The 15,733-nt window shown below is 37.5% G+C and overlaps 1 protein-coding gene across 2 annotated transcripts in view; it reads left to right on the top strand.

Annotated features, from left to right (window-relative positions):
• ATP9B (ATPase phospholipid transporting 9B (putative)) overlaps window positions 1-15,733 on the top strand; it is a 177,470-nt gene that overhangs the window by 38,368 nt on the left and 123,369 nt on the right. For both annotated transcript variants that reach the window (XM_080919981.1, XM_080919982.1), the window contains exons 6-7: window positions 302-360; window positions 3,947-3,998. In XM_080919981.1, the coding sequence (XP_080776107.1) occupies window positions 302-360; window positions 3,947-3,998 (111 nt within the window). The remainder of the gene's footprint in view (window positions 1-301; window positions 361-3,946; window positions 3,999-15,733) is intronic.

Genomic DNA, 15,733 nt, shown 5'->3' with positions numbered 1-15,733 from the left:
AACCTTCCACATGGAATCCTCACTACATTAACACAAGAAAACCCTTGCTCTGCTGTAGTTATTATTCTTAGAGGGTGGTTATTTATGTGTGTTTGGTAGTTTACTAATAAGATTAATTATTTGTTACCATGTATATCTAAAATGTAACTTGAAAGTTTGAGGAGAAGATTTCTGCTTTTAATGTTTAAATTTTTATTTGTTGTTTTTGCCCTAGATATGTTTTTAAATTATACTTATTAAAAGTTACTCTCTGGTACAATTTTGTTTCCCTGGGTTGATTGTACTTTTTCTTTTTTTAAAGGTAAAGTTCAAGTTAAGAGTTCAGACATACAAGTTGGAGACCTCATCATAGTGGAAAAGGTTGCTGCATTTTTAAATCTATTTTAGATCTATATGTACAACTGTCATTAACATTAGCCCAATTACAAGTAACGTTAACTTCAAATGAACTATTGAGATAGGCATTTTAATTCTTAATGTGCTTGTGTAAGATTTGATGTATTTAACTACATTTAGATATTTATATATTCTTTCTGTTTTGCTATCATATATCACAATGTCTGTAGGTAAAGCCGTACTTTTAAAAGTCAGACCTACGTTAAATGCTTAGTGTGACCTCAGAATTGTGTTCAAAATGTTAATAACTCAACATCAGTTTTCAGAATTTACTTGTTCAGATGGCTATATTATACACAATTATTGACTCTAAATCTCATGGTTTAAATTTTAAAGAGAGAATGAGTGAAAGTTAAGGAGCACTAGAAAAATAGTTCAGACTATGATGAGAAGAAGCCTGTTCTAAAAAGAGCAGTAAGACACGGAGACAGGTTTTCTGTGGTCTGGAGGGTGAGTGGATGGGCAGTGTGCAGGTGAGGCTTTTCTCTGGAGTGCTGTCCCTGTCTCAGCTTGTGACATGTAAGGGCCCATATGTGTCTCTCTCTGTAAGAGATTCTTTCTGGTGTGCTGTGTAAGTGCCGTGCACATCACCCAGGTGCATAATGTCAGTGCAGTGGACATATCTTCTGTAAGAATATTCTTACTTTGTGGTCTGTATTCTCATGAAATTCCTTGTTGACTTTTAAAAGTCTCTAGGATAGATTCCCACTTAGCTTCCTCCAGAATTGCCTTCAGTCTGCTGTTAGCTGGCAGCTTGTCTACCTTGGGCTGATGGCATCTTCTTGCCATAGAAATGATCTTCTTGTTACTTTGTTCTGTATACAGGGAATGATTTAAAAAGTGGAGCAATGCTTAGCATGCATATGGTACTGAAACAGACACCTGTAGTGTGTTATTGTATAAACACCAGAAATTACTAGCCTTGTATCCATTCATGCTTTACAAGTTCCTTCTTTGTTTATTATGTTAGTTTTTTAGTGATCCTCTTTATATCTTTGCACATTTCTTTTTTTTTCAAACCTTATTTTTAATGATTCTTAAATGCTTTAACCTCCCTTTTAGCCCACTACCCACCAGAGGTAGTGCAAAGAAAGGATGCGAGGGAGGTGGATCTGTTTAGAAAGGTTCTTTATGGCAACTCCCTCCGTGTTGCCTGGAAATTGGCAGTTTAGTTCACAGGTTAGCAGTGGCAGCCCAATCCACTTGCAAATTTCACGGATACACCAGCAGTCTAGTTCGGTAGAATCGGGATCAGCAGAGGTGGCCCTACCTAGCAGAGACAGCCAGGCCTCCGCCTTGGCTCCAGTCAGCATGAGGGACCAGCAGGAAAACCAGGAAAAATTCTCAGCTGTCTTTGCAACATTTCTGAAGGACAGATTCTGACAAAGTGCATGACTTTATAGATCTTAAGCATGCAGATTTTGTTAAGGTGTTTTCTTTCTGTCATAGATTGTATTCCTTCTGTATTGATTAACATACAATTTCATCTTTTACCTTATTTGTTGGTGGTTATGGGTAGCGAACTATGGGCATTTCTGCCACCGAACTTTTGTTTACTTTATATTACATTTTAAAGGAGAAGGAATTGTAGTGATGAGACTATTAAAAAAAAAGCCTGGAATTTATGGTTTCTTGCTCCCTGGTAGGTTCAGTGGACTAGCAATGTCTTTGGACAGGCACCTTTGATGCATTTTGCCATTGGTGTCTATTTAGGTTGTTTCTTATACTTGTGTGACATTTGACATTGTCAGTTGAGCACATGTGCTACTACATAAATACCTGGGAGGAAAGTGGGCTTCAAGCATGAATATGTTTCCTGTCATGACTGAGAAATACAGGGCTTTTATATTTGCCAACCTTGGCATTCTCAGCATTCTGTGCCTTTCTGATATGTGTGCTTTAGTTTTAATATAAATGAATGTCTTAATACCTAATAATGTGGTTACTTCTGTTATGTCTTATGTGTCTTTCTATGGTGTTTGGGTAAAAGCTTGAGAAAATTTCTTGTGTTTTCTTTTGGACTTTCCTTTGCTTGTGAGCTTTCAGGCCTTTCTGTCTTGTGGTCAGCATCTATATGCTGCAGGCTTTAGCTTTCTTCCAGGTGGGCATACTTGAATAGAAATTTGTTGTTTTAGGGAAGTCTAATTTAGTAATCTTTTTCATTTGGAGTTAGAGTTTTGTTTTGTTATGTTTTTAAAAATAATTTAGTAGTAGTGGTATCGGTGATGAAGCCTTTCTTTGTAAAAGTCATAATGTCATTTGCTGATGTTTGATCTGCATCAACTCTTCAAAATCTTTTGTTTTGACTTTTAACATTTTAACTATGATGTGAATTAGTTCTTGGATAATTGCTGGGGAGGCTAGGCATCACCTCCACTCATGCCCTGTAAGTATCTCCGTGTCTCAGGACTGTTTCTTGGTAAGACTTTTTCTTATTGCTCACAGTATGAGTTTCTCATGGTCTGGTGTTCTCATATGAGCGGTCTACTTCTGTATTCTCTTGTTTAGCATTGGCTGTCCTGGTGTGTCACTGTGGTCTAACGTTCTCTTCCTAGGCTATAGTTAGTCTTTGTGCCTGTTCAAATTTTGGTCACCACACTTCCCCCATATGCTTGAGGAAGACCTTGTTGATCCTAAACATTGTTTATTTTAGTTCTCCCCCATGTTTCCTGCTCTGTTGGAGTTACAGTTAGTTATATTTTCCTCCTGATGCTTTCCTATCTTTGGTTGTTGCACTCGTTTTCTTGTCAGATAATTATTACTTTCCTTTAAATATACTATTGAGTTTTCACTCAGATTTTTTCTTTGACCTGAGGATCCGTAGATCTTATGTGATCTTTATTTTTAGTGTTAGGCACAGCTGTATCTCATGCCTTTTTTTAGGTCTGCTAATTTGTATTTGTTTCATTATTCATGAATTTGAGAGTAAGGCACTTCTTTATAGTATATATGCTAATTTGTAAAATTATATAAAGTATTATTTCAATGGTATACTTTTTCTTTAGGTTGATTTTTTTCTTTAGCATTTTTAAGTCATAGAATTATTAATAATAAATGCTTGAATAGTGACTAAAGTTTAAATATGTCATAGTCTTTTTAGTTACATCCTATTCAGTTTCACTAGAGATAAATAGTTCCCCAAATTGTGGGCATTTTCTGTATTTGCTTATTCTCATTTATTTGTTTACCGTTGGTGTTGGCCATGGGTCCACCATGTCTACTTTATAGGGCATTTTGGAATGAGTAGAATGTAGTTCTTATGTAGCAGTACCACTGTGTCGTCTGCATGGTTAAGATTCTGTGGAAATGGTAATATTTAACCTTTACCAGACAAGAACAAGATGTATATGGCATGTATATGGCTTGCTATTGTTTGAAAAAGACCTAATTTATAAATTAAAATGTTAGTTTTTTATGTAAAAATTAGAAATTATAGCTATTCCAGACAATTTTACTTTAAGCATTTTAGTTGTCTTTGCTAACTATTTCTACTATGCAGTGGCATTATGGTCATGTATATCTTTAATTTGCATATTACTTCTTTTTGCAGAACCAAAGAATTCCATCAGATATGGTATTTCTCAGAACTTCAGAGAAAGCAGGTAATTAATCTCTAATGATTTCTTTCACTCGTGCTCGCCTCTGCTCTCCATGTGCCAGGATTAGAGGCAGACACCACCCTGCTTAGCTGGACTCTTTTTTTTTTTTTTTTCATTTTTTCATTTTAATAGGTGAAAGCAAGTTGTATAATTTTTCTTAATGTTTTAAAATCGTTTCTAAATGGCATTTAACTATTGATATTTTAAAAGATGTCTTAGTGTTTATAACTACTTGAAAAGTTATCTGAGTGTAATTTCATTCATAAAAATTTTGAGAACCTAATTATTTTATAACAGTGTTACTTAACATTTGATTGCTATTTTACATTTTCAGTTTTATTTATTTGGCAAAGAGTTATTTTCCACTGCTTTTATGCACATAAATAGATCAAGGAATGCACATAGCTTATTTCTGAATTACACTTCGGATTTGTAAAACTAGCTGTTATTTTTTTCTTTCCTATCCTTAGCATACGTTTTGTTTGTAAAGGATGGGGTTGGATTTAGAGTTGATTTATTTTGTCTATGACTAAGCAACATATTTTAAAAATAAGACCTTTATTATGTGTACAGGAGTGTGTGTTTGTGCATGTGAGTGCAGGGCCTGTGGAGGCTGCAGTTAAAGACAGAGTTCCCATGGAATACCAGGACTGGAACTCAGATCCTCACCAAGAGCACGGACATGCTCTTAACTTGACTAGTCTTTCCATCCCGAGGCAGCACACTATTAAAAGAAGTATTTAAGTCATGCTAAAGAGATATTTTTCTCTGCAGCACTATGGAGTGCTGTGGTTGCTTACCTTGCTGGGTGCATTGCCCTCAGAAAAAAATTTATCCATGGTAACCAAAGGACTTGTAAGTTATTTATTTTGTTTTCTTTAGTATGTGTTTTTGTTTTATTTTATTATTATTGTTGTTGTTACTCTTTAATCTTTTTTACAGTCCAGTCATTATCCCTCTCCTGGTCAGTCCTCCAACAGTTCCTCACCACACCCTTTCCCCATATCCAAACGATGTCCCTACCCTCACCTCACCAGACCTCACAACTCCCTGGGGTCTCAAGTCTCTCAATCTTCTCTCACTGAGGTCAGATCAGGCAGTCCTCTGCTGTATGTGTGTTGGGGGCTAGTGTATGCTCCCATTTGGTGGCTTAGTGCCTGAGAGATCTTGGGGGTCCAGGTTAGCTGAGATTGCTGGTCCTCCTATGGGGTCACCCTTCTTCTAGCCTTTCCCTAATTCAACTACAGGGGTCCCCAGCTTCAGGCCATTGGTTGGGTATAAGTATCTGTTTCTGGTTTTCAGCTTAGAGACTGGTAGGTGTTCCTCCTAGTGCTAAGCACCCAAATGACAGGTTTTCCCTTTATTGTGGCTGGAGATCCCCCATCAGTTATCTACTCCCAGTTACTTAACACTAGACGGCCTAGTGCTGATGTTTATCAAGAAAGCTTTCCTTTTTAGAACGTTTCTACTTCTGTTTTGGAAGTACCACTTGGCAATGTTAGGATAGTTTCCCAGACATTTCTATCTAACATGTGTCATGTGGCTCCTGTGTAGTAGTCCAGTAGTGGCTTTGTTCCTGATTTGGCACCTTTGCAGTGGTAGCACTGTGCACAGTGGGAGTCCAGGAGGCCTTATCTCCTTGAGAGGCTGTGGGCGTGTATGAGGATGGAACTCTGGCTTCAGCATATGGTCTTTATTCTGCTAGGCTTCATTTCCCATGTTTTACCATGATTTTTACCTCTTTCATCATAAAGGGTATACTTGGAATTATGTAATGCTTTTGTGTTTTTCTGTGAGACCTTTTATTGATATCAGAGTAGTACTGGTTTTAACATCCATTTCTAAATCCTGTTTTTTGGAAGAATCTTTAAAGAGTTTTATTCTTTAAATGTTTGTTACAATTCATCTGTTAAGTGATTTGGGTCTAGCCTTTGAATTTCTTTGTTTTGTTTTTAAATTTTAATTCCTTGCTAAGGAAATTTTATTGTCTTTTTTTTAAATCAATTTTTTATAGTGTGTGTGTATGTGTGTGTATGTGTGTGTGTGCGTGTGTGTGTGTGTGTGTGTGTGTGTGTTTTGTTTTTGTTTTTTTAGGTTTTTCTAGTTTCTGGATATGCTATACTTATTCCCTCATGATCTTTTCAAATATTTTCTGTAACAATAGTAGTAATGTCCTGTCCTTTGCTTTCTTTCTTTCTTTATTTTCTTTTTTTTTTTTTGTTACTCTGACTAAAAGGTTGTCAGTGTCATTGATCTGTTCGAAGAACTACCTTTGGGTTTTAATGATTTTCTCAATTGTTTGCCTGCTCCTTGTTTCATTTATTGACGTCTATCATTTTTTTCCTCCTTTCTGTCTTTGGTTAAGGTTGATCCTGTGCCTGTAGCTTTCTAAAGAAGAACGTTAGATTGTTGATTTTGGATCTGTTTAATGTAGGTGTTTACAGTCATAAATTTTCACCTGCACTCTTGTGGTTGTTTTCATAAGGTTTACAGTGCTGAGTTTTATTTTCATATCTCTTAAAGTATCTTTTCTCATTTCACTATTGACCTGTTATTTTGTGATTAGTATGTTGCTTCATTTTCACATTTGTGAAATTCCCACCAGATTTGCTTTTGTCATGATTTCTAGGTGATTCTGCCGTGGTTTCATTCTGACTCAGCCAACTCTAGGTTCTGCTTTAGCATGTGTGCATCCTAGAGCGAGTGAGCGAGCTGTCTGCCGTGTGCAGCAGGAGTAGGCTCTGCTCCTGTGCTGGTTGTTAGCTTGAGTCCATCTAACTGTGCTGTGGGGTTGAAGGCGAATTTTGTAAGTTTTTTGCAAGATCCAAAGCAAGTGTATCTCCTGTGCAATGACTGTCACCTTCCTACATGCTCCTTGTCCTGCTGTCATACTTGCTTGGCCCTCGGGTTCTTCTGCATTCCCTTTGCCTGTTGGAAAGCTGTGCAGAGGGACACATAGCTGCTGTTCTATGACCTAATCTGCCCATCAGAAGCAGCTTTGTCAGATGCTTTTGTATGGCTTCCATCTTCACCTCCTGTCCATTCACTCCCTGTCAGACTCAGTCGCCATCACTGAGGACACAGAAGCCCTCATTTAGGCAGTTCCAGCTGTGTTTCCTTTTCACTGAGCCCCAGTCTCTCCATTACCTTGGAACCTGTCTACTGAAAGGACCTCCTTCACAGCTACTCAAGTTGATTGCTTTGCATTCTCTAGCTCCATTTATTTTTTGCTCTAGGCATATTTTGTGCCCCCAGTCCTACTCTGACCCTCATGTGTACCCCACTTCCACCACAGCCTTCATCTGGGAGCCAGTGTAATTAGTTATCTCCCATTTGTCTTGAGGCAGTGTCTTAGTTACTTGTCTATTGCTGTGATAAAGCGCCATGGCCAAAGCAACTCTTAGCAGGAAGAGTTTATTTCTAATTTTCAAGGGCAAATAATGTATTATGGTGGGTGGTATGGCAGCAGACAGAGGGCATGGTGGCTGTAGCAGAAGTGGAGATCTAATATCCTGAACAAAAGTGGAAAGCAAAGAGAAGGGGTTAAATGAGAAGAGCCTTTGAAACCTCAAAGCCTACTTCAAGTGACAAATGTCCACCAGTAATACCACACTTCCAAAACATTCCTAGCAACTGGGAACCAAGTGTTTAAATCCATGAGCCTATAGGGGTCATTCAAGTGCCTGGGGATAACAAGAAGGCTGTTACTGTGGCTCCTCCATAAAATTTTCACAAGGTGCTTGCTGTTGCAGATGTGCCTACTATGTGCTCTGTATTTTTGTAGGTGGTGAGTGGATGATGTCCACATATGTCTTTAATAATTATTATTTTTTGGGCCTGGAAGAGCTGCCATGGCTGATAAAAAATAGAATGATATAGAATATGGTTAATCTCTGCATTTTGTTGCAGTTCTTAATCCATTTCTATATAGTATAATTATTGAAAAGGTAATATATCTGTCACTTTATAACTAGGATTTTTATTTTTAATATAGAGAAACATGTTTTCAAAGGTTTATTTGTTCCATCATTTCTATTTGAGAGGTCCAAAAACCTTGGGGATAAAATTTCAATTCCCTAGGAAGCATACCAGGCTCCTCAGAAGGAGCCCTGACTTAAGGAGGTTAAGTCTACAGCTGAGTCAACTCCTGGGACACACATTGGAGGAAATAACAAGGCCAGAACTGAACTGTTTTCTAAAATTCTTCAAGGCCTTATCAATTATAGATAAATAGCAACCAATAAAAATTGTACTAATGTCATTGCTTTGTTCCCTACCAGTCATATTAGGCTTTATTAACTCTTTTGGAAAATTCCCTTAGCCCTCCATGAAATGGGGCCTACAAGCTCCTCAAGTTGTCACCATTCTGATGAGTGGTTGATCCCTGCATGCTGCTAATTTCTGCAGTTCACTTTGTCTTTGAATATCACTTGAGTATTGGACTGACACTGTTGGCTGTACCTGTTACGATTTATGGCTAGTAGTATATGCAGTATAACTAACTCATGTGTTTGATGCTTGTTCTGCAGCTGATAGAACTGTTTAGGAGACATTGCCTTGTTGAAACAGGTATGTCACTGGGAGTGGGCGTTTGAAGTTTAAAACGCCCACTCCACCTGTCCCTCATAACCCATGGCTTTAATCCCAGTATTGTGGAAGTAGAGACAGGCAGATCTCTGAGGTTGGGCTGTATCATCCACAGAACTAGTTACAGGACTGTCATGGCTACACAAAGAAACCCTCTTTTAAAAATCAAAACAAATAGACAAATAAAGAGCCTAAGCTGCTCCAGATAGTCCCCCTTTCTGCTGCTTCCTGGCTACTATCTCAACATGCAAGCTCTCAGCTACTTCTTCAGCACCATGCTTCCCTGACTGCGGGCACATTTCCCACCATGATGGTCATGGACTCACCCTCTAAAACTGTAAGCAAGCTTCTAATTAACACTTTGTTTTATAAGATGCTTTGGTTATGGTGTTTTGTCTTGGCAGTAGAAAAGTATCTAAACTAGTAAACACAATATTTTCATTCAAGAGGTGCTTTTACACATTATAAATTATTGTGGTAGAAATATTGGTAAGATAATAGCATTCTAGCTGGCTCACACCATTAATCTCATCACTGAGGAGGCTGAAGCAAAGATCTTGCAATGAGTTGGAGACCAACTAAGGCGGTGTACTGAGTTTCAGGCTACTGCTATACATAGTAAGATGCTGTCATAATAAACAAGCAAGAAAGACAAAAATAATATTCCAAATATAAAAATTGGTCTGGGCAATTAACTTTAAAAGGAAATATTATATAGATTTTGTTGGGGCGTAAATTATGAGCAGCATGCAGTACTTAAAACTTTGGAGATGGTTACAAATGCTGATTTTTTTTTTTTTTTTTTTTTTTTTGAAGAGAAATGTAAGGGCTGGGGCTGAGAACGCTGTTTCAAAATTATGCAGTTCCTAATTGTTTTGTAAATTAGTCAGTTTCCTTCTCATCTTTCACTGTACCATTGCATGGCCTTTGGACTAAGCAGAGGATGGGTGGGCACCGGAGCTTTAGCTAACGAGATGTGTGTTAACCTCAGGTAGGGTGAGCCCGATTGACAACCACCTTTCCAGTCTTGTCCCGTGTCCTCTGATTCTGTGAAGGTTGCTGTCTGTGGACAAGTGGTATTCAGTATTTTGATGGTTATGAATCTGTTTGAGAATCTTAATTTCTTTAGAAAAAATGTACAGTATACATGGTTACTAAATTTGTATTATTTATATAAATAATTCTCTCTTTTTATATGTTTGTATATATAGCATGAGTACTAGTGCATTTAGGACCTCTGTGTAGTTGTAGTTTGACTTACAGTATTCTATTTGTGAAATTCAAATGAAGAAGTCAGATTAAATAACTTCCAAATTTGGTAAAATTTGTGTCATATTTTCTTAGTGTGGATTCTCAGTTTTAGAAACTCCTGGGTAATTTATTGCCCTTTTAACTGTAAAACTTCACTGAAATAACAGTCAGCATTTAAATAGAGCAGTAATGTGTGCGTCCAGCGTCTCTGTTCTAAACTTACAGTTGCATATTACCTCTAGTTGATCAGCTTCCAATTCAAAGACAATTAGCAAAGACAATTAATCCTTCTCTTTGGTTTCCAACATCCTAACTCTTGATTGCTGGTCTTCATTTTGAGATTGTCACTGGGATTCTGTATAACCACACGTTTTATCCAATGGTAGCATTCTTGACCACCTCTTCTTCCTCTGGATTGGCTCTTCCTCATGCAGTTGTATCCCATACTGTCTTGTAGTTCATCTCCCTTGGGTGCAGAGGGACATTTTATATGAAGGTCAGCAAAACTTTTTTGTGTGATATTAAGTAATTTATTCAACCTTCACTATTGTCTAGTTATTTTCAGAAAATAAACATTCTGAATTTTTTGTTTTATTTACTAACTCTTGTGTTTCAATTTTAGTTAAGAAATCTTTGTGGCATATTATTTTTTATCATAAAATTCTAAACTTTTGTCAGTATAGGAGTCCTAAGTATAACACATTGGTTTAGACCTAAAGAATAGCAACTGGGTGCTTGTCAATACAGCATAGTAAGTCAATCCATGGCATTGTATTGACTAAGTATTAATAAGAGTATTCTATTGAGCCATGGCTGGATTGTTTAGAATGTAAATGGAGCTGTTGATGGATCTGGTGACTGATGACTTAAATTCCAATTAATCAATTGCTCCATCAGTTTCTTAATTCAGATCAAATATCTCCTGAGTGCACACAGCTCTTTTAGTGGTATTAGCAGAAATGAGTGCTTTAGAACCAATTTTCATCAATCTCTTATAAATGCCAATATCCTTTTCACTTGTATCTAAGTGATAACATTATAGTGTAAGTGTTTGGAACACAGTATAGTGCCTCACTGCTCCTTATAGTGGGGTGAGGGTAGATAAGTTACACTGGTCCCATCCACATTATCTGTATAGAAAGATTTATCTTGCCATCAGTTTAAAATTTTTATGCAGTCATTAAGTCATATAAATGATTAAAAATCAAGTTTAATGACCAAAGATCTGATATTATAAATTCACAGTCAATGTCTATTTTTCTTTTCTAGGACATACACCGTAGCTCATCTCTTTTACAGACATTGGATATGTGAGCTGTTGCAGGTTGCCTGCTGGTGCTAGAGGGTGACTTGTTATGCTGTGACAGCCTCAGCCTCCTCAGAATCCCCTTACTTTATCATCCCTTGATGTGGCTCTCAATGTGTCACATATACTAGCTGATCTTAATTTGAGGTCATTAAATCTGTCCTTTCCTGTCAACTCTTGTCAATTATACAAAATAAAATCAAGAATTCATAAGAAGTCTGTAATAGGATATAAGCAGAGCAGTTTAATAATTCATTTTTACTGAGATTTAACTAGTATCAGTTATAGCTAGTGCTTTCTGTTTAAAACAAAAATTGCTGGCTTGGTCTTGGTAAGACAAACCATGCTGGCTACACTTCAGCTTTTGCTGTAGCCCTTTTCTCTAGCACATCAGTTACTGGAAGTTAGCAGTTTTCATCCATCTTAGTCTGTACTTATCTAACATGACACTCACCTTTTATCTCCAGTGCTCCTAGATTACAGTATGAATTGTGCTTATAATGTTCAGCACAAAGTGAAACAGTGTTGGTTTCACTTTCATGTTAGAAATGGAAGACATTTCAGAGGATTTCACCTGTTCTTATTTGCAGAAACTAGAATCTAGTACACTGAGTTTTGTAAACTTTTTCATCAAAATATATGCTCAGATTTAAGATGGAAAAAAAAATCAACCTTGAGTAAACATTTGACTTTAGAGTTACCTGCTGTGCATTTTTTATTTTACTTTAGTTTTTCCTAATCAGCACTTGAAGAGTGTTTTCCTTTACATAATCCTTTGGACAGTGGACAACAGTTTATTTACTTGTGTATGCATATAATCTTTCAAAGTGCATATACTCTGGTGAAAGTCCCTTAATTTCACATCAACTGATGAAGCACACAGTTGAAAAATATTACAGCTCTTGATCTATAACACATGGTTCATTCTGATCTTAGCTTTCCAGAGTTCGACAATGAAAATGTCCATGCTAAGACAATTTAAAGGAACTAAAGAAAAGGTAATGATGTGCTCTTTATCTGAAAGGCTTCAGAGAAAAGCCAGCAAAGTTCATATCTAACAGGGGCATTGTGGGAAATACTAGAGAGCCTGAAAGCCAGCTTTTTAAAGATGGTGACAGCCCAGCCAGAAGCCCTAGAATGTTCCTGATCAGGCTCATCCTGTGGTGAGAAGCTGTGTGCTTGTACTAGGTTCTTAGGAACCACAAGAAAAGATTGGGAAACCCTCCAGACTATTTTTCCAGAAACAAACAGCCCTCCAGCAGGGCCAAAGGCATATGCGAATACTTTGAGATTTTATAGTAACCATGACATTCTGCTGAAACCTAATCCCACGTCCCCACACTCAAGCATCTTGTCTTGAAACATTGTAAGTAAAGTACAAGCCACCCTTTCTTAGGGAGCTACTTCAAGGTCAGATTAACCCTAAGGACAGAAGTCTCTACTTGGGTTTTATCACAACTGCAAGTGAGCAGGAAAGGGAGCCAGCCCTCCCAGTCTGTACTCTCTGTTGTACTGCACTGGGCATTGGGAGAGTGGCTGTGGCCTCAGGGCAGAGCAGGAGCCATTCTTGGTGCCTCTGGACTAAAGGCTGGTAAATTCACAGTGTAAGATGGATCAAGATCTAGTGAATGATATCAGCAGAGCAGAGACCCAGGCCTTCTGCAGATAGTTTAAAAGAGGGGCCTGAACATTGGTAATGACTTTGAGAACTTGCTGAGAGCAGGCATCCTGGAGCAGGAGGTGTCAGTACTATTCCTTAAGGAAGGCAAGGGCTACTGTGGGGATGAGGAGGATCTGTGGGGCTTGGGAGTTGTTTACAAGGTGTTTGTCATTTTATAATTAGTTCATAGAGTATAACAAGGTTTGTGGGTTTTGTAACTATTTCGTGATTAAAGTCTAAAAGTAACTTAAAAGAATTCTCTGTGGTCCAACTATTGCTTCGGTGACTGTTTTCACTTTGCTTTCTGTGCTGTTGGGACTGAATGAAAGGCTGAGAAGCCGTGCCATGGCTACAGCTCCATTTTGAGCTTATGTTCCCATTATTTATGTACTTCCTTCCTTTTACTCTTTAAGAATTGCCTTATTATAAGCTTGTTGTAGTTTGTATTATGGAAAGAATGCATGATTTCCAAATGAATATTATGAGGTCTAAGCATGAAGGTTCTTGTTCCTCCTTCTGTTCCCTTCTTCTCTGTATAGATACATTTTATGCATCTGTTTTGTTACCTGTGTGTAACAATGCATATGCATGCATTTATATATATGTATGTTTGTAGACAGCACAGAAACTCATGTATGAACACATAGATATCTATGGATGCACAGGACTGCATTGCATACGTATAAAAGATACATGCAAACAACAGGTATGAAACTTTGAAAATGTAACCTCACAGATTTGTGAGTGTACATATATATGTGCTTTTTCCTCTCCCTTACTTTACTCCCCGCCACTTCATGTCAGTGTTTATCAACTCCCTTTTCAAGCAAGCAGTTGCTGCTGCAAGAATACCACACTTTTAAAATGCCAATTACAACTGCATTGCCCTCTCTTATTCTTTTTTTTAATTGAAGGATTTTATTTTAAAAAACAGAGATAAATGTACAGATTTTAAAAGCATTTTTGCATAAAAGTGTATGAATGCATTTTTGTCAGTACTTGACTTTTTTAAAGGTTTGATAGTATGCATTAAAATCTTACTAGTTACATTGAGCATAAAGTACATGTAAAACAAGATGTAACCTGGAAATAGTTTTCTTAGTGTGTAAAGATTAAGCATAATGATTTTTCTTTTCTATTTTTTGAACTTTGTTTTTCTTGAACTTCATATAGTCTGTGAGTTGTTTCTGGGGTGTTCAGAGCTTTCTGGGGTTAGTATCCAATTATCAGTGACTGCATATTATGTCTGTTCTTTTGTGACTGGGTTATCTCACTCAGGATGCTATTCTCTAGATGCATCTATTTTCTTAAGAATTTCATAAGGTCATTGTTTCTGATGGCTGAGTAGTACTCCATTGTGTAAATGTACCACAATTTTTGTATCCATTCATCTTCTGAAGGACATCTGGGTTCTTTCTAGCTTCTGGCTATTATAAATAGACCTGCTATGAACATTGTGGTGCATGTGTCTTTGTTGTATATTGGAGTGTCTCTGGGGTATATGCACAGAAGTGGAATAACTGGGTCTTCAGGTAGTACTATGTCCAATTTTCTGAGGAACCACCAGACTCATTTCCAGAGTGGTTGTACCAGTTTACAACCCCACCAACAGTGGAGAAGTGTTCCTCTTTCTCTGCATCCTGACCAGCTTCTGCTGTCATCTTAATTTTTGATCTTAGCCAATCTGACTGGTGTGAGGTGGAATCTCAGGGTTGTTTTGATTTGCATTTCCCTGATGATTAAGGATGTCGAGCACTTCCTTAGATGCTTCTCAGCCATTCGATATTCCTCAACTGAGAATTTTTTTTAGCTCTGTACCCCATTTTTTAATAGGATTGTTTGATTCTCTGGTGTCTAACTCCTTGAGTTCTTTGTATACCTTGGATATTAGACCTCTATCTAAAGTGGGATTGGTAAAGATCTTTTCCCAATCTGTTGGCTGCTGTTTTGTTCTCTTGACAGTGTCCTTAGCCTTACAGAAACTTTGCAATCTCATTTAGTCCCATTTGTCGATATTTGACCTTAGAGCTCCAGCCATTGGTGTTCTGTTCAGGAAAATTTCTCCTGTGCCTGTGTGTTCTAAGGTTTTCCCTACTTTCTCTTCTAATAGTTTCAGTGTACTTGGTTTAAAGTGGAGATCTTTGATCCACTTGCACTTGAACTTTGTACAAGGAGGTAAGAAAGGATCTATTTTCATTCTTTTGCATGCTGAGTGCCAGTTAGACCAACACCATTTGTTGAAGAGGTTGTCCTTTTTCTATTGAATGTTTACAGCTCCTTTGTCAAAAATCAAGTGACCATATATATGTGGGTTCATTTTTGGATCTTCTATTCTATTCCATTGATCCACGTGCCTGTCTCTGTACCAGTACCATGCAGTTTTTAACACAATTGCTTTGTAATATAGCTTGAGGTCAGGGATGGTGATTCCCGCAGATGTTTTCTTGTTGTGAAGGATGGATTTCACTATTCTAGGTCTTTTGTTATTCCAGATGAAATTGCACATTGCTCTTTCCAACTCTATGAGGAGTTTTGAGGGGATTGCATTGAATCTGTAGTTTGCTTTTGGTAAGATGGCCATTTTTACAATGTTGATCCTTTCAGTTCATGAGCATGGGAGATCTTTCCATTTTCTGAGATCTTCCTCGATTTCCTTCTTTAGAGGTTTGAAGTTCTTGTCATACAGGTCCTTCACTTGCTTAGTTAGAGTCATACCAAGGTATTTCATATTGTTTGTGACTATTGTGAAGGGTATTTTTTCCCTAATTTCTTTCTCCACATGTTTGTCCTTTGAATATAGGAAGGCTACTGATTTGTTTGAGTTAGTTTTATATCCAGCCACTTTGCTGAACTTGTTTATCAGCTGTAGGAGTTCTCTGGTGGAATTTTTGGGGTCACTTAAGTACACTATCATGTCATCTGCAAAGAGTGATG

This window comes from Micromys minutus (genome assembly GCF_963924665.1).
Source record: "Micromys minutus genome assembly, chromosome: 8".
In the NCBI taxonomy this organism is placed as follows: domain Eukaryota; kingdom Metazoa; phylum Chordata; class Mammalia; order Rodentia; family Muridae; genus Micromys; species Micromys minutus.
Note: the sequence above shows the minus strand (reverse complement) of the source record. Positions and strands in the feature narration are given on the sequence as shown.